Source organism: Varroa jacobsoni, unplaced genomic scaffold (assembly GCF_002532875.2).
Source record: "Varroa jacobsoni isolate VJ856 unplaced genomic scaffold, vjacob_1.0 scaffold_1302, whole genome shotgun sequence".
Classification (NCBI taxonomy): Eukaryota; Metazoa; Arthropoda; class Arachnida; order Mesostigmata; family Varroidae; genus Varroa; species Varroa jacobsoni.
The window spans coordinates 706,221-734,044 of record NW_019214204.1 but is presented as its reverse complement, the minus strand read 5'-3'; the positions used below and the strand labels follow the sequence as shown (position 1 = coordinate 734,044).

The 27,824-nt window shown below is 40.1% G+C and overlaps 2 protein-coding genes and 1 long non-coding RNA gene across 3 annotated transcripts; 2 read left to right on the top strand and 1 right to left on the bottom strand.

Annotated features, from left to right (window-relative positions):
* The first annotated feature begins 348 nt into the window (after nt 1-348).
* Nucleotides 349-27,824, top strand: LOC111268600 (uncharacterized). Its single transcript, XR_002685308.1, has 3 exons — nt 349-532; nt 27,130-27,293; nt 27,590-27,824. It is a non-coding gene; the product is annotated as an uncharacterized LOC111268600 (long non-coding RNA).
* On the top strand, nt 19,219-21,076 carry LOC111268598 (cAMP-dependent protein kinase catalytic subunit alpha). Its single transcript, XM_022847670.2, has one exon. It carries the CDS (start codon nt 19,509-19,511, stop codon nt 20,634-20,636), a length of 1,128 nt encoding a protein of 375 aa, XP_022703405.1. The 5' UTR covers nt 19,219-19,508; the 3' UTR covers nt 20,637-21,076.
* On the bottom strand, nt 21,652-23,604 carry LOC111268597 (cAMP-dependent protein kinase catalytic subunit alpha-like). The gene has a single exon (XM_086971751.1). It carries the CDS (start codon nt 23,553-23,555, stop codon nt 22,413-22,415), a length of 1,143 nt encoding a protein of 380 aa, XP_086827877.1. The 5' UTR covers nt 23,556-23,604; the 3' UTR covers nt 21,652-22,412.

The following is a 27,824-nucleotide window of genomic DNA, read 5'->3' as shown; positions in this document are numbered from 1 at the left end:
GCGATATAGCAACGGTGGTTTCTTGGTCTCTCCATAAAAATATATGATTTATTTGTAAGATCTGAAATCTTCTCCATTCCTAAATATTCTCGGTGGTCACGAATTATTGTACAGCTTGATATTCTGTGGTTATGATCTTTGCAGCGAATGCACATTTGTTTTGAAATGTTTACGGTGAGTTACGTGCATAGTCAAGGTCTCGGTACAGAAGGTATACATAGTTATTTCAGCTACCGAATCGCTAAAATTGTAGCTAACGGATGCCAAACCTCAAGGGGTGCTCATATTGCGCAGAGTCAGTGGAACCTGCTTTCTCGTTTGTGGCTCTACCTACGCTTTCAGAAAACCTAGGTGTCGAAGTTAAATTAACCGAAATGCGTCGCATCTGTTCGATTGGCCAAAGGTCCAAATCATCACAGAGAAGGCCTGTAAGCGTAAAAAGGATCCTGTGGTCAGGCACAACAGCGAAACGAAGCCGCCTACTACGTGCCCCTAGTTTACCAATTCAGAAAGCTAAGCAAGTGATCATATGGTATGTAGAGTTTTACCGCCATACTTTGTCCAGCCGGACTTTTTCGCTGTCTTCGAGGCCAATTTTATTAACGCACTAAATTGTTAGTGTAACGCCTAGGGTTCGCCATATTGACTCTCGTTGTGAACAAGGACACACAAAAATGTGCCCTTATCAAGGACCTAGTACACCGTATAGTAGTGTGAGTCTGAAATATTTTCAGGCATATTGAATGTGTACTATACATGTTCTGTGACAAACATTTTCGGAGCTATTTTATTTCTTAAAAAAGATTGTATTGGAAATCTGATAAAATCTACAGCAAGATCATTGAAAGGTATAACATTACATTGAAGCTAAAATTTATTTATCCATTAACCTACGGTTGATCTTTATTCTAGCGAGATGTTACGAAAACGAACTTTTACGGCGGAACCTATTTGCATTCCTTTTTTGGCCACCCTCAGCAGCTGTTTGGGTAAAAGATAATAAAGATAATTATATTTGGCAACGGTGATTTTCGCCTTGGCCTTTTAGCGTCTCATTTCGCTGTGCTTTGCGGGATTAATTCTAGCACAATTTAGATAATTACGTAATTACAGTCAAGACATGGCATCTCTGTGGGACGAAGAGCCTTTTAAAGCAATTGTTGCAACGAGATAGATGTTGATTGTTTTGTCAGTTTGCCGCGAAAGATCGCTACCAGCTGATTCATTTGATTATTTTCAGACTCTGTTGTTCAAACGCTGACTCGCTGAGCCCCTTAAACTATTCTCCTGTATGTTAACACGTCGACAACTTTTCAGTGTGTAAGTGGTATTTGGTTGCAAAACAGAAATTCTGGGGCAACCTTACGGCCCATATCCCATCTAATCTGCATCGATGACAATATAGCTAGTACGCTGTTTACGGCGCAGCCGGGTATGTGGATTGTCTGTTAGTTTATAACTTCCTTTACATATGTAATTTTACGTGTTTCGTACATAGATGTTCGATTAGTTTTGATCATCTTTACAATTGATGCCCACATTAATATAAGTTGCACATTGATGAAAAACATGGTACTAGTACGGGGCGTTCAGAATCTGTGCACACGTATTTGGCTTCGCACCCCTCAATCAGATCGTTTCGACGGATTTGTACTTGGTTAATTAAGCGAGGATGGTCTGAACTAGCCGCCAAACGGTTAGGTTTAACTTGCTGCTTCGTTAAAGCCCTCTAACCAGTTGCAGCACTGGTTAATTTCACATTGTTTGCACCTCATGTAACTTTTCGGTATCGTGTAGATAAACTAACTTGAGGCTCGAATATCTGCGGCCGCGTCTGCACAATGCTTACGCATTTACAATTAGTGACGTGTTCAGTGGCCCCGCAAGTAGGATCCAGAAGGCTGAAAATAATTTGCACGGTAAATAAGCCTTGTTTTTCTATTTAACAAGGATGTCTGGTCAACTTAACCACCATGAAATGTTCTAGGGCCAAAGTCCCGTCGAAGCTTGTGGAGAAAGGTCAAGGTCATCCTGTTAAAACAATTTCGTATCGCTGATAAGGATTCGAGGAGATAATGTGCGTCGAGACATATGGCTATTGCGATAAGGAAAAGCGTCGATTATTACCGCTCCTAATTTGAGCCGTCACAACCTGATCATTTGCATCAAATGTTTCATTGTGAAATTTTGGGTTTGTATCTCCGATCGCAATCAGGCATTATATTTCAACTAAGAACCTTACTGCTTATTTATATGGCTTACAGCTTGAGCTTTAACCCGACTACTGAACTGGCTTATCGATAATTAACAGACGAAATGCAACACGGCTAGACAAGCCTCAGCTGTTGTAGGATGTGTCTCCTGCAGGTCGCCCAATTGAAAAGACGTCACCTATACTATAATCAAATTAGCATTGACTAAATAATGTTTTTTAGGCCATTATTTTTAGGCCTTCAGCATTACGCAAATATCTTATCACTAAGAAGGGTACGTTCTAACACGATATATAAAATGAATCGAAGCAAGCCTACTTTTTGTTCTGCTTGTAAAACGGCCGAACTCTTAAAGGCATTAATTGCTAAGGAGTAACTGATACATTTCTTATGATATAATACCTGTAATAGCAACACGCTGCAACAAAAGTATATGGCTGCTAAATCAGAGAGATATGTCTTTAACCGCCAGGCTATAACGTGAAATCTCTGAAGTTTGTAACCGTTTGTACGAAAACGACACGACCTCCACGCATTGTGAATTTCATGCGTATCACGTAATGAGCGTGTCGTCGATAGGCGGGGGCCCCTGGTGGGCCTTACGTTATCACGGTTGGTACCTATTGTGAAAAACTAACGGCACTGCTGCGGCCATAGGGAGAAGATCCCAGAGAAAAGAATTACATTAGGAGTTGTCCTAAGGTGTTAAAGTCTTCTTTTTTTTTTCTGTCTGTTTTTGACCATTTGTGCTATGTCAGTAATTAACAGCATCTTATTAGACCTGCATACGCGGACAATCAACCAAAAAGCTCAGCCAGTAAAATTGTGTTGTACTTTTTTTTATATGTAGTGATTCGGTGGTCATTGTTTGTATATGTATAGCGTTAATAACGACTGTGCGAAGCATTTTTTTCGCCAGCTGAAGCTGCCAACAAACCCGACGGAATGACAATAATGAAAACGTCGGACGAAGATACCTTTAATCATAGAACGAACATCCTAAAATCTTAATTGCTCAGTATTGACAAGAGCAATGTTCGACCCGCTGACAGAGTTTGGAGATGTTCTAACGGCAATTTTGATTTTTTCTTTAAAAAGAATTGCGCTTTACAATGTACAAAGCCCAAAGTATTTTCTGTGGGGATTCAGTTAGATCTTTTTACATAACATGTTTATTTTTTAGACACCAACAACTGTGGGGAAGCAAACAAAACCTCAAAACTTCTCTCCCTTTGCCTCTCTCTCTCTCTCTCTCAAATTTTTCAAACTCCCAATTCTTTCCCAAACTCAAACCGGATTGGTGTAATACTTAGTAAACGTGTTGTTAGTAGGCATCAATATAGAATCAACGAGCGCTTATAGTCTTTCAATCAGACGCCCATTTCCTTTTCGTATTTTCATTATATTCCATAATATAAAATAGATGGAGTAGTAGTATCAGCAGCTGGACTTCTCTATCTTCCAAAGTGACCGACTAGCCATTTCCGCCGCGTGTGATAACCTTGTTCAGCGCAATGTGAAAGTTAACATTAGTAACTTCATTCGAGTTGAATCTTACGTACTGCCAAGGGCCTCAAGGTGGTCTTGGCTGGCCACGCAAATGATCATAGAAAGCGAACGACTGCCTTTATGCATTCTGCGGCCCGAGTTAATAAGTCTTATTAGTTCGACTTGCCGTGGACGTCACAGTGAAACGTCGTGTTTTTGTTGGTCCAAACAGTAATTATCTCGTTGCGAAAGGTGGCGGCAAATCTAAGGAGCATCGCTGTACAAAGGAATAATTTTATTTGATGTAAAAAATTACCGTCGTCATTTTATGTTAACTGGCAGTAGGGAAAAATGAAAGCATATGTAAGAACAACGTATGCGGTTGAACTGCAACCAGAGCTAGCAGCACAATCAAACTTGTAGCTCAGAGAGCACTGTTTAACTATCTTGCATAACTGGATGGGTTCTATGGATGCATAGAACATTAGTGTTTTTTTTTTGATTTTTGAGCTATGTCGGTTAGTTATTTATTGGCCACCTTTTATCCGTATAAGGAAACTAAGAGAAATCTGAGGAAACTAAGAGACAATACGCGATTGATCAACTCAACACCAAAGCTGACGGTACGCTAAAACTGCTTAACGTTATATATATATATATATATATTTGTGTTTCAAAAGCTTTGATTAGTTCCTGTCAATTCAGTAAAACAGCTGTCTAGCAGGTGAGCCTTCGTAACCATTTAAGCCTGGCAAATGCATAGGGTAACGATGTGCTTTGGGCCAGTTTTTTTTTGCTGGTAATGGTTACCCTTTAATTGCATCAAACATGGTTCAATCTGTATTGGATCTCACTGTTCGTAACACATGCTTCATAAAGACAGCCAACACGTGCTCTACTTTGTTCAGAAGCTTTCTTGCACGAGCATTTTTGGGCACTAAACGATATAGTTTTCCTAAATTTAATATTCTCTTGTAATACTCAGACTTTAAAGAGGCACCAGTAGTGGCTTACGGAATAACTATAGTTTATAAATGTAAGCGTAAGGCCTCAATGCAGGGAATCTTACACTGCTTAACGAATATCTCTTTTTTAAAGCATACCCTGGGCCTTCACCAGATCAAGAAATCGACTAGTTTACCTCCTTGTTGATACTTCACTGCTTATCGAGGATCTTACATCTTGTTTTAGAACTCAGGCAAGGTAGGCGTTTTGGCAGGAAGGAGCAGGAAGTCGCCAAATTAGCCAGTGCGGAAGTGACACAAGACCATGACTGGTGGAAGCGAAGCAAACAAACCCTCGTGTAATCACTCATTTTGTAATCTACGCTTTCCACTATAAGTTATGTAGTTCCATCAACTGATCGAAAGGTGCGCTTGCAATAGATGCGGGGGAAACCGTGATAAATACTATGCAACGGTGCCCTTGCCTAGGAGGCTAACGCACTGTTGCTATCGTACATTGAGCAACTATACCGTAAACTTCCATTTTTTTTTTTAGATTTCTGTCTATCGATGTGATAACTTAGGTGCCATACGAAGAAATTATCATCATCACAAACGTGTTCTCGACGAGCAGCTTGTAGTCGCCGATAGACATATTATAAGCACTTACGAACTTGTGTCTCCTAACGATACGTAGATTTGAAAGCTTTACGATTTCTTCAAGTCGTTAAGTAACTCTAGACAGATTAATATTTTTCGTCACAAGGTAAAGCAAACACAGTTTGAGAATCTTCAGCTCACATTTGGTAAAATATCAGGAGTACAAATCATACGACCAGCTGTAAATTGACATAAAGGCACCTAAAATATATACAGAGTGGGACAGAACCGACTCTGCATTCTGTCCAAGTCAAAAGCTGTCGACGTAGCCTGGGATATTTGACGCATCAAGGATTCTTCCTTGCTTAAAAAGATTTTCCATGATCAAAGATGAAATCTTCGACCAGAACGCTGCATTCGTTATTTGGCGAAAAACAGCTTGAGCATATGGAATTTTATCTAAAAGCGAAAATCTATAAACTAGGCAAAGGAAATACGGAACGAATCAGTACCCAGTTTAGTTTTATCGATCGAACAAGATAAGACCCAAATAGATGGCGTAAAGTTATCTTGCTCCACAACAATGCCAAATTGCGCATGCAAAAATGATGAAAGTCCCATTGTGAGAACTCAAGCGTAAGATTCTTTCGCACCAGCCATATTCTCCGCACTTTGCACGTACGGATTACCTTTTTCCGGTGGCACGCCAATGGAATGAATCATTATGTATTCAGCCGTAAAATGGGTGTCATAATTTGGCTGAAAGGGTTTTTCGAAACAAGACCTCAGCGTTCTCGGCGCACAGAATCAAATGAAGATTAATTGAAAGAAACGCATTTCCCGAACGCCGAAAATGTTAGCAGCGTTCGATTTCGATACTTAATACAGTGTATCTCACCTAATCCGTCGCCAATACTTAATGAGAAAATAAAATTTTTCGAGGTGGCGCGTCTTGTTACTCGAACGTATTCAGAGCCTCCTTACATCTCGAGAATCCTTCGATAGTTTTTTCAAATCGAGCTCTTCGTTTCGAACTAAGAAACATTGCTACAACGTTATTTTATCTCTACATAGAATATAAACAGTGTTCCAATAGATTCAAATAAAGCTGGACTGGACACAGTGCAGGAACGATGCTGTTGTTGAGTTATAAAGAAAGTATGTCTTGGTTGCTTATCTTTCTGTTGTGTGTGAAAGACAGTAACGTTTAAGCTACAGATATATGTAGTTTATGACTGAAATTTGAGAGTATAACGAAATTATCTGTGAAAAGGCTCTATAAAAACGCTAACGTCTTTTGGTTCACTTTCGATCACAGAAAGGCACAGAAGTATATTTGGCTAAACTAAGGTGTTAGTGAAGAACAAGGACGACCTTTCCGGGACGCTAGACGATATTTCTGAGATGTTTACGGTTAGTCCTTGTAGATTTTTTTGCCATTCTCTAGGCAATATTTAGGCGAAGGCCTCTAGGGGGCTGTCTTATAGTTGAAACAGTGCTGCCCGATCAAGTTGCTTCTATACAATTGTTGTTAGCGTCGATTTCTCGAGCTTACTCGGGCCCGTTCTCGTGTATTTGGATGGCCTTGCCCCTATTTTACGCTCTTTTTTTTGGCACGCTGAGTTCTTCGATACAGCATGCAGTATTTATCTGTACTACTATGCTACCTACACAATTTAAAACAGTAAAGAGCAAAAAGAAGGATCTGCATAACAATTTGTACTAAGCATGTTTCTCAATGTGTATACCTAAACAAATAGGTTACGAATTATTCATTTTGTTTTTTTATTAAACAGTTGTTTTCAGGCACGTTACAAAAGTCTATATGCATACTATATCTGTAACCTTATCGAAGTGCAAAAAATATGTGGGCTAATTAAGCCTGTAAATGATTCAACGTCATGGTAATAGACATAGTCTAGCTTATTCCGTTCTTTGACCATGCGAAGCATTGTGTACTTCGCAATACTATTATAAACTAAATATGGAGGAGGATTTTATCGTGACTGTGTTATAATATGCTAAATAAATATTTGTTTCAGCTGTTTACTAACCTGGGAGGTTATAAGCGAGGAACTGTATACAGATGCCCAAGATTAGAACCTGAATACAATAACATGAGAATGCAAATAGCCGCTAAATGGATGCTTCTTAGAAAAGCGTCAGATAAAGACAAAAAAAACGTAGTACTGTCATACCTAAGGCAGAAACATTGTATTTTCTCTAGGCTCCGAAAACAGGCTCTGGAATCCCCATGTCGGAATCACCGAAAACCAGTTGTTAGCTTCTTGGTCAGCCAAAGCTAATGTTTATGTGTTAACCGCTTGTTATTGGACTCCGCATAATTTAAGGAAGAGAGATTTAACACTGGGTGTCCACTCAAAAGACCCGGAAGTCTATCAGACTCGAAAACAATGCCATTGCTTTGAACCGCTGGTGCAGGTATTAGTGGCTATTTTGGTTGATCATTATGGTTACGGAGGACACGCGGATTCGGCGTTTTTTTCGTTCGTCGATTGCCTAGACACGCCCTAGCAGCTTACCTGTCTAAACCTTTCGAACGCTTTGCTTTTTTTGAACGTCAGACCTTTGCAAGCTTGGCTTGTTGGTAAGCTTAATTGATAAGTAACAAACAAGTTTTATAGATTTACGTTTGTGCTGTTTAGACAACGGCAATACTTGTAGGATAGGTCTCTCGCTGACTTTTTTTGCCAATACTCAGATTCCCCTTTAGTGCTGCATTATATTCGAAAATATCAGAAAGTTAACATGGATAGGAAGGAAGGAAGGATTCCGTAGAAAGCTATGTATGGAAATTTTTTGGACTAGAGCTCTTTGGCAGGTTAATCACAATTTATAATCCACTGTTAACATGCTCCCGCTACTGATTTCACCAAAATAAACTGGCTAATTGCAGAAAAACAAGGGATTTTAAAAGTAAGAAATAACCTAAATCTGAAAAAATCTTCACAGAATCTTTATACAGAAGCACTACATATCATTTCGTGATCTTCCTTACTTTTATCTAGGCACGGACAGCAAAGCCATCGAAAAGGTAGTTAGTTCATTGATAGTTTATGTAGGAACAACCTTGTATGCTATCGACTACATAACAACTTCAAAGTACATGAGGTGCTCGAAATGTTTTTCTCTCTTTGTTGACTTTCATGAGAAGAAAATTAGAGATAAGCCAAAACATAAAAAAGAATTTCCTTACTTCGAGAAATGCCTCGAAAAGAAATAAAATAGCACCATCAAAATATTCATTGATTAGGTCGAACCTCAAGTAATCGCTAACTGTTGGTGAAACCTCACCGTGTATCTTGCATAATGCACTCGACCTAGTTCTAAATTCGTTAAGTATTTCATGTCCGTCTCGCACATTGCGTTAGGTTAAATAGAGTAGGACTGGCATAGTGACCTGTCTCAAATTAGACTCTAAAAAATACCTTCAAGATGCCTCCCTTACCGATACGCGGCCTGTCTGCGATAATTGTTTTGTGACCTGTGTTGAAAATGTAAATTTAACATTCTCGGTATCATCAGTACGTTTCCTTTCTAGTTATTATGACTCCGTCTGGAGCCAGTTCATCGCCAAATTGTTTTTTGCAATCTAGCTCTTCATACAATTGCTATGTATACATACAAGCGAGATTTCTGTTTGTCTGTGCAGCTTTTACTTTCCTACAGATGTGGTCTTAGATGTAGATCATGCCTCCGTATGGCTTATTTAGTGTCTTAAATAGTAATAAACAAAAGCAGCTTGATAACTGTAGCTATGATCTTTGCACTGTGTACGTAATATGGAAAAAGCAGTTAAAAAATATGTGAGTCGTTTTCGTGGACTGATGCCTATAAAACGGTATACATAGCATATAGTGCGCTATCGCTTACAGGTACGTAGCTTACTACTGGTTTGTGTGGATGATACATGATTATATATAGCTTCGTCTGCGTCAGGAACTTTCAACAAGAATACAAAGGAAGGAAAAAAAGAGAAGTAAAATCCTGATAGCATGGCCAGGAGTTGCTAGGGCAGGCAAAAAGGCAAATGTTTCCTAGGAATAAGGAGACAGAGGTTAGCTAATTAATTTGAACTGGAATTTGATTTCTCGGGCGACGGCGGCGACGACAGTGAGATGCTACTCTGCCCAAACCGGACGAAGGACACCGGGGTGAATCAATGAATCAGTGAAAAGGGTCTAGACGCAAGGCTGAGTAGGATCAAAATTTTCCACTTGGCTAGTTACAGCATTATTAATGTTTAAAATGTAAGTGAAGACAAGGAAGGGTTGCCTTCCTCCCCTTGCCCGCAACTCTGTTCGGCCCTTAGATGCTTCACAGAACTCTGGCTGCAGAAAACCAAATGAGTTTGCTTGGCGTGTGAGATTGCTTGTGAATTCTGGAAGGAAAAAAGCATCCGTCGAGGTAGGGATTACCGTGAGAGGGCCAGAGGAAAGTTGCTTAGCCATATAGAGTGGCACATAAATATTTACGCGCGTGAATTACCTGTTTGGCAGGAAGTGAAGCGTCGATAGGGAAAAACAAACAGGATTCTATTGCTATCACTGACTTTTTGGCAGAATTAATGGTTGAGTATCGTTTTATTGTTTCAGTACATTCGTATAAATATTTTGAAGAATATAGTATAAAACTGCAGGAGATTTTAAACCCAAAGAAATATGCGAAAGTTAGCAGGCCGAATCGAAGTTGCGAACGTCCTCATACCATGTCCTTACCGTTAACAGCTTCTTAGCTATTAATGTCGAACCAAAGCAATGTATTTATTTTTGGATTTAGTTGGTACTAACAGCCCGAGTAGGAAAATCAAAGTCGCTTGAGGTTGGAAATGAACCAATCTCTAACTGATGCAATGGCCTAGACAGTAAAGCGTCTAACTGGAGGAAAGGGTTACAATCTTGAATTTTGCTATCGATATTTAAGTATAATATAATTTGTACAGGGAAGTGAATCAATTGATTCATTTGTTGTTTCTTTAGAATATTTTTCCGACATAAACTATCTTGCTTATTGTTTTGACTACATAGTTACTCCGTAAACGCGGATAGGTCTGTGGTTTTTAAAACGTGCGGTCTTTTAGAAACTTGTGCTACTTTACACGTCTAACTTTACGAAACGAACAAGCGGCACTATATCTTGGCACTAATTTAGTATTTCAAATTTTACGCTATTTATTAATATTATTGAAAAGCATTTTTTGCTTGTTCCATTTTGTCGACCAAAAAAATATCAACACGAGCAGTACTCGGGCCTAAAGGTCGGTGATTCAAATACCGTAAAAGACATATAAAGATGCAATTTCTAAGAACAAATCATGTGCTTTTCGTCAAACAGGAGTCGCCATTTATTCTACCATCTATCATATTGTATTAACACTCTGTAGCAGAATGGTGTTGCTAATTTTGACATTAAAACGTCCTATTGGCGGTGTTTAGTTTTCCAAAGACCATTGAACTTAGTTATTGATTATCAAAAAATGATTTTTGTTCAAGATGCATAGCGCGGGAACTTTGACGATAATCTATCTACAATCGTTTGCTTTCGCTTGACCGATATAAAAATATGGCCCACGTACGCGAAAGGCCCTCTCACGAATTCTGCTCACTGACGAAATAAAACTGGGGCTATACAGGACAATAACAAAGTGAATTTAAGTTCATCACAACAACTGTGGGGGTTGTATTTGCTCAACTGCTGTTAGTAGCATCAAACGACGAAACTATGGACGCAATGGGCGATCAACGGCCTTGTCGAAATCTGTCGCCTGAAATTGATCAAACGAAACGAGGTCGACTCGACCCTATACCAGAAGAGGTTGACGATCGTCCGGTGATACCATCCGTACACACGCGTTTACCAAAAAAGTTCAAAAATTTCACCATCAGCTCGATGCTGGATCCGGAGTGTTTGAGCAAAATAACGAAATGTACAATGAACGAAACAAACATTGATTCGCCGTTATGTTGAACCAGGGACAACTTTTCTAGGCATATCATTTATCCCGAAAAGTGAGCGAAATATAGACCATACTGAAATCCTCTCGCCCCATTCATTCTATGCGCCCCGTAGGACCTTGCGCCATCGAGTCCCTGACATGCATTTGAGTACAATAAGTAAAATCTATGTGAATTATCGCAATGAGTTAGTACTGAGCAACATATCGACACAGAATTATGAGCAAGTATGTGTATATATGGTAGTGGAACAGCCTTTTTTCCAAATGATATAGCCTGACTTAAGTTGTAAGTTCCTACTCAATTGTCTGTCGGACCGTCGTTTCCAAAATATAACACACTGATCAAAGTCAGGGTTATCAGGTATTCGAAATAATTGCCCGGTACAATTAAGCCTATTTTAAACGTTGGCAAAATCATTTGTTCTCTGACTATTGCCGTCAGCTATCGTATCTCAATAGGCAAAAGTTGTGCAACTGTGACTAAGTTAATCAGGCCAAGCAGTTGTGGTTTCCGCACTCACCGAATCCCACTCCAGCAGGTATTTCATTTAGATATTTGTAAAGCACGAGGTTTTCTTCGACGAGATCAACTCGCACTATATATTACAAATGCATGTAGGAGGATTAATAGCAATAGAAATTTATGTACGTTTGAGTGTTGACAGCTGGTTAACAGGATGTGCGAGGTGAGGATGGCCGCTTGCAGTATCTACGCGTCCGAGTTTTCGGTACTACAACGGAAAATCATAATAATTTTTTTTTTTTAATATAAATAACTCTTAGCCTAATTATCCCCACCTCTGATACGTTGTACAAATACAGGGTGGGGTTTGAAGAAGGTCTGGTGACGATCACGGCCTTTGTTCAGATGATTAGAGCAAAAGCGAATCCAATTATATCACGCATTTGTCACAGAAGTATCCTAACACTATTTCTATGTTACTGTAGCTCTATGTTATCATTCTGCAGCGTTAGCATATGTCTAAAATGCGACAATTAACAGTGACTGCTGTGATTGTTTAGATGGTCTTATTGATTAAATCATAATATAACATGGTATTAGGGGAATTGAACGCTCTGATATTTGTAGTGCTGAACCAATATTTTTCTTTTTAACGTAACGTACAGCTTCCGTCGACCGAAATGCGTTAAGCCGATACCGTAACAGTTAATCAAATACATAGCCACGCTGGTCCTGCTGCTGGTTTACTACAGCAATTGCTTCGTGCTTCGCACTTCGAGAAAACTTTTGCGGCTCCGTGTTTCATGGCTAATTTTTTAGGAAAATTGATAAACGCATCATTGCTATGATTGTTGTTACTGTTGCAATTAGCTAGGTGTTGCAACGATAGCCGATAACGACTCGATGTAACCTAGTCAGATTAGCTGGTTTTAACGCAATTGCCACCTGATCTGCTCTCTGGGAAGCAAAGCATTGTATTTCACTGGCAAAGCCCACACTGAGTTAGGCAGACCCCTAATACATAGCCATCGAGGAATGCCAGATGTAGCAAGGTCGCTTTCGGCATCGTTCCTCATCCATCATGGACTCGTTATGGGACACAGCATTCGGACCAGTAACCCTAACGTGCAGTCACGGGGTCGTTCAGCATTAGCCAACCTTCTAAAAGTGGTCCTCTGTTATCTGCAGTACCGGCATTAATAAGCGTCAGGCAATAGGACATTCAGCATTGTCGGTACGGGCTGCCTTTACAGTAGCCGTTACCCAAGGGGAAATAAGCACAGATTTAATTGAATCTAATCTAACGATACGTAGTTGCTGTATATAGATTATTCAATGATATTGAAATACTTGTTATATAACTACCCCAATCTCTGCTGGATGCACAATCAAAGGTACGCTTAATTCTAGATAATACATTGAATAATGTGAACACACGGCACAAAACTCACTTCATAAAACAGTGCATTGAGATTACGAAGTTAGCCTTATCCGTAACGATGCTGTCCTGGTAGAAATAACTTCGAAAGCGTTCTAAGGAAAATGTATAAAGCAAAAATTATTACTTGTGTATTCGTGAAAAAAATGTATCGTTCTATATTTCAGAATAGTGTAAACGTTTAAACTGTATGTATATACTTGGCGTAAAATTAATGTGGCTTAAAAATTGGATAAAGAAGCCAGTCGTCTGATGGAAAAGCGATACTGGACCCGAAACTCGGATCGGAGTGCCTAGATGGTTACATCTGTACCCCTAAACGAAGTATTGCTCTTTCATTAACGGGAGCTAGGAGGCGTTCTGAAGAGTAGAATTCTTTTACTTCTTTCGGATTTATGCAACGGGATGGGTAACATGTAATTACAATTTTTTTTCCATCTCGTTCAAGTCAAAGCGTCCCGTAAAAAAGCAAATATTTCTTAAATAATCAAGAAAATAATGACATAAAAGTTCCACTTTCGAAGTACTTCTTACGTAACTTAACAAGAAGACGCGATATTAGCGAGGAATCAATGCGCATCTCGAATGCTGAAGTGCGTCCATACAGATCGAGTGGTCATTAACGGCGTAGACTTGCTAGCTAGAAATTATATGGGCTCCTGAGTGTCCTGTCTCGCCCTGTTTCTAACGGCATAACGAAGGTCTTTAGCGCGCTATCCGTCGTGGGAGAGGCTCACCTTTGAGACGCACTCAGGTGGTCCGTTACGCAGACGGAGCGACATGCTAGATCTTAGAAGTTTGAATGAACAAAGTTTGCATAATGCTGTTTTTTTACTCTGATTACAAGCATCTGAGAATCGGAGTCATTAGTCCAATTCTCCTATGCGCACTGCATTGAAATATTCGATGGCTTCAGGACTAACCATGTAGCGACCCATGTTTCTAAAAAGATCATACTTCAGTTCTGCCTAATTATTTATAGATTATATTCCTAACTTTGTAAACCATCACAATAACACTTAATAAGGTATATTTATCGAATAAAATCGCTATATTCCTCAAACAGATATGGAGTTTGCTCGCATTATACGTATCAGGGCAAGGCACGCCGCCGTCGTCGACGTCGTCCTTCATACCGACGGAGTCGATCCTACTCGGGCTGTGTGCGTTCTTAGTGTGAAATGACGGTTGGATACCGTAAAGTATCAACAGTCTTGTCTTGTTCGGTTGAGGCAACACACATTTCTCACTGAACGGACGATAAGGTCACCAGCGAGACAGCAATAGTTGCCGGACATTGAATCGCTGAAGTAAACACTGAATTGGTCAGAGATTCTGGGATACGATAGTTTCCGTACTAATGCTACTGCTACTTCTTCTATCGGTAGCAAACATTGCCAGATCGATGCGTTTCCAATCAAAAATTGTTTGTGCCAATATGCCAAACTCTAGAAGTGTGGTTCTTGGTCAGATGCTTACACATCCATCCTTCATCGCTGGTGGATAGAGGTTGTACACATCGACGTCAGGCTAAGCCACCCGTGACCTGAACCCTGTAGCAGCCTTTAATATGTATCTAGCACCCATGTGTTTGTGTGTTTATAAGTGAATGTCGAGTTATGAGGACCAGAATTCCATAAATAAGGCTGATTCCTAAGGATGTGTAGAGGGCTATAGAAAATCAGGTCGAGCGTCTAATCTACGTTGTATTTCAGACAACGTATAAATCAAATTTCGCTTTTTCAGTTTAGATACTTATTAGATCTAAGAAATTTTAGGCCTAAGGTCATTGAAAACGTTTTCCATAATTGGCTATCAATTGTTCCTTCTGCAAAAGACGTTAGTACGGTTATTTCGTATTGCTTCAGGGACCTGTTAAGACAGAAGCCTCATTAAGAGAAACTTGGAGAAACTGGGTAAGTGTGGGGATTATTATCTCTCTTGCCTTTCCTATTTCTACTAAACGATTAACATAGGTCCGACCTCGGATTCGGCTATAGATCACCTCGGTGTTCCTATTGTTAGTAAGCAAACATGTTGCAACTGTGCAACCGAAAACATGTATCATCGGAGATCTTTATATATATAAAGATCTCCGATAATGCATATATATATATATATATATATATATATAGAACTTGACAAAAATGTATCTCCTATTTCAAGATGACACTATTTTACGATACAACGTTTAGCAATATTTTGTTTCTGTATTCGAGATGTTTTTGTACACTTTGAAATTTGAGGCTACTTACACAGATATTATAACTCGGATTTCTAGCAGGCATAATGTAGCGATATAATGTAATTATTTATGGGAAATTCGAAAATGGAAAAAGTTCAAAAAAATAACTTTTACATTGTGACTGCAGCGGTGAGGATGGTCTGCGGGATAAATTTCATGTTTCGCCTATCATGTACACTATAGACACCGTAGGCTGTTGTAAAAAATTAAGAATTAAGAAGAAGAAGAAGAAGAAGAAAGGAGATTTTTAACGTGAACGTGGACTTCGCTGAATACCCTTCACAAAAGCGATGCGTTGAAAGTCAAAGCCGATCAATTTCAGAGTGCGCAAGCGTTAGCACCCAGGTCTGATGTATGTCAGTCAGATTAATAAAGTAGACAACTGAGCAAACGCATGTCCCGTCGTTTTAACGAAAATCAAAGAGAGAGAGCTTGTCCTATTTGTTCACACGTCACAGCTGCAAACCCCTAAAGCAATCGTAAAGCTTCGGAAGCTTGTGGTGTTTCTTCGGTAATTCAATGCAGGTGTTGTTTACTACAGCTGCATAAATACTAATTTGTTAATCAGGGCTGTTATCAATTGAAGGGGACTATGAAAAACTCTGTATTGAACAGCCAGTTAAGTTTAGGGAGGTAAACTATTGTTACATGACAACACTCGAAAGACAACGTGCCGCAAGCATCACGATAGAAAAAAGATACTAAAGTTTTTGTTGGAGGCTTTCTGTCGTCCATCCTTATATCATACATACATATATTTTATATGTATTGTGTTATGAGTGAAATTTCAACCCTATCCAGGAAGAGCTATTCGAAGATGGGTGCTCCAGGTGGAGAAAATGCATTTTTGGCACCTTGCGTAGCATTCATTTCGTTGATACGCTGCTGAAACATTACATGGCATTTTCCTTGTACACCCTAGTGACGCTATCGCTAAAAGGTAGTTTGCTAAATTTACAAATGACAGTCAGTGCCTAGAAAAGGCCTCCTGCTTTGATCGACCATTTGACCTTTCTGATGAACATTTTAAAGCACTTTTGAAAAAAGATGGCCGACAAACGGTAGGGGAATCTGCCGAAAAGATGGGCTGCGACCATCCAACCATTGTTAACCGCTTTGAATCCTTTGGATCTACACAAAAACTTGGGGCTTGGGTACCTTAAATTTTTTGCACCCCACAAAAAATCATCGCTTGATGCTGTATCTCGCTCGGTATCAAGCGTCGCGCGGCCGCAATAACCAATTTTGACACAAGATTGTTACAGATCGGAATGGGTCGTTCCGCAAAAGGAGCCAAGGTCTTGGTTCAAGAAGGGCTATATCTTACGTTTGCTGACACTGCAAGGGCCTGATTCGCTCAGGTTTACTTCTCGCGAACCAAATAATTGGTCCGAACAGTCACTCGGCCCAGCTGTATCGAACCTGCCAGGCTGTTCAAGAGGGCAGATTCGATAAATGAGGTCTGATCCTCCTGCTATAGGAGAACGCAAGGCCACACACGGCAAATGTCGTCAAAGCTGACTTCCAATAAGTAGTTTACTGCTTTCATATTCTCCAGATCTCACGCTAACGGAGTTTCGCCTTTTCCGTTTATTCGAAAAATCATCTTCATGTCGCTATCTTCGACGCGGGCCAACAACTCAAAACGTGGTAGAACATTCTGGCGAGACAGCATATAGTTTAGTAGAAAAATGTAAGACAATCGTGAACAATAATGGAACATACGTAGCGTAATAATCTTTTGATGGCGGATTAAAAATGTGGTATTAAATAAAACAACCGCAAAAGCTTCATTTTCAACTTTGTACACATATATAGACATAAATATGCATATATGTTCAAAAATAACTTTTAGTCCCGGGTAGCAGGCTGTTAGGACATATCCTGACAACCCTGCATGCGTTCATTCGATATTCTTATTGCACTATCTTTGGCTCTTTGTAGTTGTTTGTAGAAAAAAAAAACTATTACAGAAACTCGCCATGGCGTATGTTGGAAGTTCATTTTTGGGACATCTGCTATAATCAGCCATTGCCCAATATTTCCAGGAAAGTCCAAAGGATACTAACATATGTCAGCGAAAAAGATTTAAAGGAGCCAACAGCATGTCTAAATGACGACAAAAATGCAGATTCAACGATCATCTAAAAACGACGAAAAAAACACGCCGCTTGAACAAAAGAGTGACTATGTAACGTTACGCAGATACTCTCAGAAGGGACAAAAACCAAGAAACAAACTTGTTGCATAACTCCTCAAAGCAAGTTTAAGTACAAACAACCCGGCCGTCTTCGATTGCTTTCCGACGAGAAAACTTTTACTGCAGATGCAGAACTCTAAGGACGATAGAACCGACAGAAAAACAATGTCGTTTTTGCAAGAACTAACCTTTTTAACCATAGTCCTAGTCGAAGGCACGTACACTCTGACGGTAACACTTAATGGTCGCGTCTTTTCCGAGAAGGCGAAACCAAGGGAGGTATAATGGGGCGTTGTACAAACATATGCTGAATAGAGCACCATCGGTTTTTAGGCTAATCGTATAGAATGAAACGCCGTCAATTCTTAAGCCTGTATTCATTACAAACGTAACTTTAAATCTGAGCATTACTCTAAGCAGCGCTTTTAAACGATAAAAAAAATAAATATGGCTCAGCTTTTTGTCAAAAATATCTTATTATAGCTTAAATTTAGCGCGGTTCAGAGTAGCGTTTTAAGGATAAAACGAACTTTACAAAGCAGCATGCCGTTATTAAACCTACTAGAAGTACGCCTTTATCGAGACTGCTCCTTTGAATAGTTTAATAGACAAAATTTGAACCTAGTGGATCTGATTTGGTAGAGACGAATTCTTTGATAATAATTTGTGATTTTTTTTTTTTCGAATAGTGAGCAGTTTTGCCGCAACAGCAGATCAAAGTCTTTATAAGCGGGTGTTCGTTTCACATCTGCTAACGTAGCAGAAAATAAAAAATTGACTATAAAAATCTGTGGGTTAAACTGAACATCAAATTTGTAACAGAGACACCCTAGTGCTATTTTTAAACATAATACAAATTTTAGGTGGTATTAGGACTTCTCCCTAGGTATTAGGAGGTGTGTAGTTTTTATTAGGGTAAACAAATTAGTCAGAAGAACCTTACAACTAACAAAAGTTTTAGCCAGTTTTGTGTACACATATATAGAAATACGTGCAGCTACTGCAACGTGACTGTGGAAGAAAAGCTATCCTTCAAAAATGAAAAACGTCAGTTACGGAAATAAGTAATAGACTGGTACAAAGTCGACACAGAGTGACCGGCACCTTTTGACTTCCGCGTTGCCTAATTTGTAAAAACCTACCAAGTAAAATTCCATTAATTGAACCGTTCATTGTTAGGAAGATCGAACGGAGCTCGCATTTTTAACAGTAGTAACAGAAGTTGACTTGCACGGTCTACCCGTAACACAGTTTATGAGAATGAAGCTTCTAGCTATCTTACGTAACTTTGTAGAGCAATTCTTCTTAACTTAATTAACTAACTTTACATATATATATATATATATATATATATATATATATATATATAACGGTATGCAATCCAACTACTGGAAAATCGCGTGATCTTCAACGGAAGTCGTGATTATAAGATCTGATTGGACACCAATCCACTAATAGAAGAATGCAATCGAATGGGCTTTTCACTAACCCCATTTATCGCTCGTTCTCAGACTGGCTGACTTATGAACCAGCGTCTATTATTTAAAGTTTTTTGGATAAGGAAAACACAGTTGTATTTATTTCATAACAGAAGTTGGTCCTGAACGCGAAGACTATTAGCGCTATTGCTTTTGTAAGGCCTGAGACCTAATAACACGATTTGTTTGTGATAGGCGACATCCACCCATTGCCCGTAAAGTGACTACTTCGGAATACATGTTGATAAGTATGTGTAACGCGATTTTCTATCCCGCCAAACGTTATTGCATAATAACCTAATACGCTCGTGAATCGAATCATGTTTTTCTTAGCCGGGCAGTGAGTCTGAAATGCTTCTAAGCTCAACGTTCAGTCACTCCATTATAGCTGCAGTTTTTTGACGATATCGATTTTCGGTGATCTCGGACTTCCATCAAATCATTCTTCTGTCGGCAACAACGATGGGAAGTTTCAGTTCGACGCGGTCACGCGGTCAGGGTATCGAACATTTTTGTCGTAATGACACGCCGAGTAGATCATGCTCACGCACTGGATTCAAAAGAAGCGACCGAAAACAGTCTGTAAAATACAAAAAAATTCTTACCAATAAAGTTACGAATCTGCGCAACAGCTTAAAAAATGTACGGATACAGACGACAAGTTTCAGCGACTTTATCGTGGTCGGATATTTGGGCGGGGGGGCCTTCGGTCAAGTTCTGAAGGTACAGCACAAAATTAGCAGGGTAAGCTATGCTTTGAAGGTGCAGTCAAAGGAACACATCATAAAATCTCGAAATCAGCTCGAGCGACTAATGAATGAGAAACACATTCTGGCCGCGACGGATTACGTGTTTATTGTAAGGTTGTTTTCCACCTTCAAGGATAACGCGTGTGTCTATCTCGTGTTGGAGTTGGTACCCTGTGGCGACTTCTTCGATCTAAAGGAAAAATACCGTCACTTCAATGAGGACATGACCCGATTTTACTCGGGGCAGGTTCTGCTTTCGTTTGAATACCTTCACGCTGGCGGAATCATTTACCGGGATCTGAAACCGGAGAACCTCCTCGTTGCTGCTGACGGCTACCTCAAACTGACCGATTTCGGCTATGCAAAACCTTTAAAGAACGTTACCTACACATTCTGCGGCACCCCCGAGTATATGGCACCGGAAGTGTTCACGAAACGAGGATATACGCAATCCGTCGATTACTGGACCTTAGGAATTCTTCTTTATGAAATCCTCTATCAAACTACACCTTTTTACGCTCGTTCAACGGAAGCTATCTACGACCGCATTCAGAACGAAACTGCAGTGTTCCCTTTGGATTCTAGGGTCACCACAGACGCACATTGTGTCATAACACGACTGCTTCAAAAGGACCTTACCAAGAGATTAGGCGTGTTACGTAATGGCGCTGACGATGTCAAGGATCATCCGTGGTTTAGTGGGATGAACTGGATGGCCTTATATGAACGACGATACCCAGCGCCGCTGGAGCCCGCGATGTATTCGCCCAAATCTTTTGATCTAAAAAAACTGCCTCACTCACCAGTAGTACTGTATGAACAAGAGTTTAAAAAATTTTAACCAAATGTCGTAACAATTCCAATCACGTGGTGCTCGATATAATAAGAAGCTTGACTGTATACGACTAGATCAGCGATATGACATGACACACAGAGTGCATATCTATCGAGGTTAGATAAACGACACGCTTGGTCATAATCCTGCACGGATTAAGCCCCGTCCCATTTTTGTAGCCCGGAACAAATTTCCTGAAAACGAATTTCACATAGCTACGTTCGGTGATGAAACCATTCATCGTTAGATTTCTTTCGCTGTGCTTTTAATGAAAAATGCTCTACGTCATACGAGTTATTTGTTATGAGTGATAAACACGTGCTTTACTGCAGTGACCCGCATCGGTTAGAAGGGATGTGTCAATCTTACCACAACATCCGTTTCCGAGGACGGATTCCAGTCGGATTTGCGAAGCAGGCAATAAATGGCTAGAGTTCCTATTGAAAGTATTTCTGTTCATGATCTCTCATGTATTAAGCAAAACCTATTATGTAACACTTTCGGGTATCAACGAAGTTGACGTGCTTTGCTTTGGCTTCAGTCGCGCTCGCCAGTATGAACTTCTTGAAGTTTATACTTGAAGTTTATAGGAAAAGCTAGAGTAATAAATGTAAGCATCGTTGTTTCAAGGTAATCCTAACCCTCATCAATGCAACATGTTCAACACATTGCCTTTATATATAAGTGCTCTGCATTAGTCGGAGGGCGTACGTAGTAAAAACGCTTGGCAAAGTTTGTTCCTGAACAAAGCTCTAGATGTGAACCGTTCGATTTAACAATAATGTACGTTTCGAATATAGCGCCTGAAAGAAATTTATTTGGAAAAAAGCACTCGTGAGCAAATTACGCGACGTATCTCTATTGCTATACTACGCGGACTGCTTGACTGATTTTTGGATCCTCTAATATCATTGTTATAACATAACACTGCGCGCCTCTCGTATGTGTCGACCCCAGACCAGCTGAAACGCGTAACATTTCACAGACAATTATCCGCACTATTTGCAAACGAAACCCATCGTGACAAGCGGGCAACACATTTTTATTTATTCTATATATTCGAGGTATTCAGTTGTATGACCCTGCCATAAGTTTTCAACGAGAGCGGATTAGGCTTTACTATGCCATGCCTACCATATGGAACATACATTTGAGTGGCAGATTATAATTCGCGCATGGCGGTTAGAGCGGAAAAGTAAACCTGTTCAGTCCACATCCTTATTTTGACTCAAATAAGCTATTTTTTTTTTTTATTTACATATAATAATTTGAGCTACTTGCGACGTTACTGTATAACATTATTCCGAGATTTAACTTTACATTAGACTTCGAATACCCTGGAGAAGGGTTCCGTAGTAAGCTCGCTTGTCGATATATACACCAGACGCTGATAATATACATTAGCCGAGGAAAAAACGTATCCAGAGGTTAGTACGATTCGAATTTCTTTATACCCCATCATCGGAGCAGTGAGTTTCGTTGATTTAACTGTGCAAGTCGGTAACTGTTGGCTAGAGTATATTTGCAGGCACTACTTGCGGAACCCCATATGTATATATGGATGTGCACGAATTATGGATAAGGAAAACTGCTATTCATGGATGATACTAGCAGTTGATTTTCAAAGACTTTCCATTAATCAGTTGACCAGCTTCGCGTTTTCCTATTGCAGTTCCTCCGGATCATACGAAACGTGAAGACCCTAGAATTGCCGTATTTTTCCCACTTGTCATATAAGTGAAGACTATTTCCGTCTGCGAAACGTTAATACTGCTACTTCTACTAGAATTTTTCAAATTCTTTTTCGTACATGACCTTCTTCGCCCGAGGCCACTTACTCATATCGGCATACCTGGCCTCGTAAGGTTCCGGCGTGTGCGGGACCTCGCATCTTTGCTGGTATAATGCCAACCAGTTTATACCACGAAACCAATCGTGGTGCTTGACATCGTCTGTTCCGCCAAATAGTACCCCCAATCGTTCTGACGTATCTTTTTCTAAGAGACGCAACATAAAGTCCTGTACGGGTAAACTTAAGGTGACTCCCACAGGAAAGCTGACTCGATCATTTTTAATGCGATAATAAAGTCGTTCGGGAACGTCACTGTAAAATGGTGAATACTTAAGCATGAGTTCGTACGTAAGTATTCCAACCGCCCACCAATCGGGACTTCGGTCGTATCCTCGTTTCGTGAGCACCTCTGGCGCCATGTACTCATCAGTCCCACAGAAAGTGTATGTTAGCCCTGTGACGCGCTTCGCAAAACCAAAATCAGCAACTTTTAAAAAACCTTTTTTGTCCATTAGTAAGTTCTCCGGTTTCAAATCGCGATAAATCAGATTTGAGCGGTGAAGATACTCGAGAGCTAGTACGACTTGGGCAACAAAAAATCTTGTTTTATCTTCACAGAACTGTCCGTGTCGTATTTTCGCTTGAAAGAGATTACCACAAGAGACATATTCCAGACCAAAGTACACGCAGGCATTATCCTTAAAACTGTAATACAACTTTACGATAAAAGTGTGATCAAGCACACCCTGGATATTTTTCTCGTTGAGCAAGCGTCTGATCTGTCTCCGATTTTTCATAATTTTTTCTTTTGATTGCACCTTCAACGCGAAGAGGTCCATCGACATTTTATGTTGCACCTGCCAGACCTGACCGTAGCCGCCTTCGCCGAGAAAGCCCAGGATCTCGAAGTCATCGAGATGTGCCCCAGGAACTTTTGGCTCGTCGAGACAATGTTGTAGAATGTTGACCTTCATACGAAGGATAGACTCGTAGATTGAGTCAGGACGACGCTCACTCTGCCTTACCTGAACCGTTTCCTCCAAGGTTTTTGATGAGAGGCAGACGACATGCATTCGGTGACTGCATTCATCTTCACTTTTGCTTTTTTCCTTCAAATGCTTAATACTTGCCATCGTTATTTTTCAGTTTAAAACTACTTCGGTGAAGGTAGATGGCTGATGCTGCCATGAGAAAATATAACACTATGGAAAGCGATAGCCTATTGGTCGATTGACGACAGAAAAATTTTCTTTGTCCGAATATCAACCCATAAAATTCAACCTGCAATTAAAGAGGTCAAGTTTGTGTTTCAAAATAACTTTTTTTCTAATTGTATCTAATGACGGACCGTGTACAATGATGCTTCGTTACGTACACCACATCGTTCATTGTGATCAGTCGATTATTGTCGTTTTAGCCAATATACATATACGACTATGAAAATACCAAAAAATACGCTTGATTGACCATCGTCGATCGCTCACACGTGTTTGAATAGAATCGGATTGTTTATTTCATTATTATTATTATTTAGTAATATTGTCTAGTATAGCTCACTAGCAAAAACACACCTAGAGCAGGCGTTCGCAAGTTCCTCGTAAACTATAGCTGTTCGCTGTCGCTTAGACACACTTTATTTTACGAACCGCTTCAGGCGTTTGCAAAATAATGTGGCTCCATCTATTGCAAAACTGCAAAATAATAGAAAACAAACGCCATCAAAGCTGCCTTTAACAACAAGCGCGCACCGGCTAACAAATAGTGTATGTGACATGTAGTCATATGGGCAGGCGGTATACGATCTGAAATGTATGCTCCGTTGCGTCTCTTCTACCGAGATGCTTGTCCCATACATTCCGTAGCTTAGTTCCTCTTCATAGATACAGCATTTCTTCTCCAGGTCTTGCATGAAAGTCACAGAGGATTGGTTGGTCACAGAGGAGTTCTGCTATAGATCATGTCGCAAGAGCCTACGGGCCCTGCTGGTCACCACATCTGTGTTTCTTACGCGAGAACGCTAATGACCAATCTGCTATATGAAAGCCTTAAGAGGCCGGCGGCTTCATTCTGCAAAATATGGCGAAATTGGGCGCAAACAATGCTGGGACCCTTCCTAGATTTCTGTCTGGTAGTCAAAGCGACTGAATTGATTCACCGTATGAGATTACTCTCTTATAGCTATTTATGCAATTGCATAGAAGCACGCCCTTTAGGTTGTTCAAAATGGCGGCTGTGACAATGGAATATAGGCCCACCAATGCGGGTCGACAGCAAATTTGGAGAATAGATTCGTGTTCTAGCTTCGTTATATTGGGCAGGTATGTTGCTGGCGATATTTTACCGTAGTTCGCATACATCGAAGAACCGAAAAAGAGCGAAGCCTTTTTCTTTTCGTACCGTTCGCTTTTATAGCACGCTTTTATCTACATATATGGAGGCTTTCGAGCGGTAACCCGCTTTTTTAGCTAGTTGTTTCGTTAACTGTGGCACAATAGGCATAAGTAATAGAGTTGCAGCATCGTGACAGGCTGGGGACGACTAGCCAGTCAGTCCAGTTTCAAATGAAAGCTCCGTTTTGTGCAATATAATTATTCAGCATAGGGCTATGCGCTGTTTTCCACCGTGCTGCGCCAATCTTAACATACCTGAATAGATTTCCAGGTGAAAATGCCCGTGTTGGACAATATATAAATGGATACTATAACCGTACTTAGCATGAGCTGGACGAAGAATTAGTCATCATCCACGTCTTGAGGTAGTTCTAGTTTTATTGAGTTGAAAACTGTCCTTCATTGAAAGTTCAGCCTAACTCAGACACACCTTTTTTAAACAAGGAACCTCAGTAGTAGGCTCAGGGATGGCTAGAAGCTATTTATCTTTAACCCTTAAAACACTGCGTTTGAGTGATAACCACAAGGGCCGTTTTCGTTCGTCCATCTTGATATCTCTCATGCAGAATGATTACTTACTGAGTAATTCTTGATCTATTCATTTTTCTATAATACTTCTTACAAAGCCGATACGAAATTAGCAACACTGATTATATCAGTTCGTGGCCGACTTTTTCTCTGAGCACTTCATCTAATAAATGGCGCTTATCAGTGAAAAGTCTTGCTTGCATGAAAAGATAACGTGTTACTAAAAACTAAGATATTTTAGCTGGTAGGTTTCTCTACTAATGTGATTACAATGAGCCCACAAATTACTGGGTACACTTCAAGACGAGCGCCAACGACAGAAATTAATTAACGTTTACATACAGCTGCCGTATTGGGCAGCCATATGTTTTTGGGGAGTTCATTATAACCCAACAGTCATAGTTCAAAATACGCTATATACAAACGCTTATACTGCTAAAATAGCTATATAAGTTAAATATTACTAAGAATAGGGCTATACAAAGGATTAGGGGTGTCGGCTTTGAGCAGCTGCACAAACTAACTAATGGGTACTCATAATGGGTTTGATAGATAATGGGCTGAGAATTCGTCACGAGAAAGCAGTCAAGTAAGGTAAGTGCTTTGCAAGGATCGATAATAATAATGATAGACAAACATTTGATATAAACTAGCACGTTTTTCCATAATAGACGAAGCATAAAATTACTGTATACATATACGAGACGATACATTTGTATATATATATATATATATATATTGTACTCAGTATTGAAACTATTTTTTTTTCGTGGGCCCTTCCTCTATTTAGCTTTTCTTGCGAATACTGCACTGTACTTCTTAGGTCTATCGCTTTTTGTAACTGCATCGCTCTGCTCTGGAGCCTTAAATATCACATATATGAAGTCGCAGGCGGACCAGGCCTCGTTTTCGATAGCCCCTAACATTACGTACAGGTAGCCGGAACTACTTTTGTGCCGCCAAATGGAAAACGCACGTTAGCGAACAATCTGCAAACATCCAGGAAGGAAACCAATTGTCTAGTATTTTCTTTTGATTTTAACTAGAAGCCTACAAAATAACTTGCCTCGTATGAAGAATATTCAAAAGAACGAGTAATTACGCTCACCGCCAATTCAAGGAGCAGGGAGCAAACACTTAGAAAATTGTTATTTTTCTTTCCCTATTTCAACTTGAGCCTAAATTACTCACTCGTTGCTTAGATATTTAGCGGTTAGCTGGATTTAGATGTCTTAGCCGGTTTTTTAAGCTTTCTAGACGACGACGACGACGACGACGGTCCTTTGAGTACCCAAGTTCTATCATTTCAACAAGCACCTCATTTGCCCAGACGCTTTAGCAACAATCCGTTAACAAAATAATAGCATGCAAATAATAATAAAAATGCGCTCTTTCGGGCATAACGTTTCAGTGTTGTCTCTGATCTTACATACTGGTCAGTGTAAATTAAACGATGGGATGGTCTATTTGATTATTTCCCAAGTGAACACCTATTGAGCTTAAGATACTCTCATGTATTTGGGTGGTGAGCAACCAAGGTTGCTGAGGAACTTAAGCATAGCCCTGAAAACGAGTCGAAACGCGTGACCATTCTAATACCTTGTCCGTAATGCCCACTATCACTGTACAACATTCAACAACGATGACAATTGAGACAGCGACCTTTGGCTTCCATTAATCAAACACGTAAGAGTTTTTACCTGTTATGATCTATAATTGTATTTTTTGTCCTTAGTTATTCTAAGTGAAGCGCTGTTTTTAATCCCTTGTGCACTTCGTTGTTCGTTAGCCTTACAAGCAGTGAAAACGCTTCGAGACGGAAGCCTATAGGCCGCAGTGTAACGTGTGTAGTGTGGGCAGATTAAACTGGCTGGGATGATCGACGTTCATCAACGCAGGCAAAAGCAGGCATATGCGCATTTCATTAATGGAAGGAAAAGGAATATAATACAGGTACAATTCTTATATGGCGTTCTACTTGTTAGATAGGTTTTACCAGAGATCTGTTAGAATCGGCCCTTGAACACTATGCCACATGGCTAGTGCATTACGTACGCCTCCGATGGCTCTTTATAGTCTGATACGTTGTCACTGTTGTAGTTATGCTTGTCCACTGAACAAAATCGCTTCATCTTCCACGTCCGTAATCGCGATGCGCATGTTGGTCTTGTTGTGTCAGGGTTATCCACCCATTGAGGTGGAATTGCTTAAGAGCAGCACTAACGTGACATTACGCCATCTTCTCATAGGCCTGGAGAAGAACGGACGTATGGATGCACCCGAGCTATTGGCTCGCTCTCCACAAGAACCCTACGAGATAACCGGACTAATCATGGAGCTAGTGAGAGTTTCTCCGCGTTGTCTGTTCGGATCCCGTTATTTATTACGTATGTATTCGAACACATTGATATATGTACTTTAGCAGAAGTGTTCAATCTGTATTTGTTAGTTGCCATCGTTTTGAGGCGGCTTTGATGCCCTACA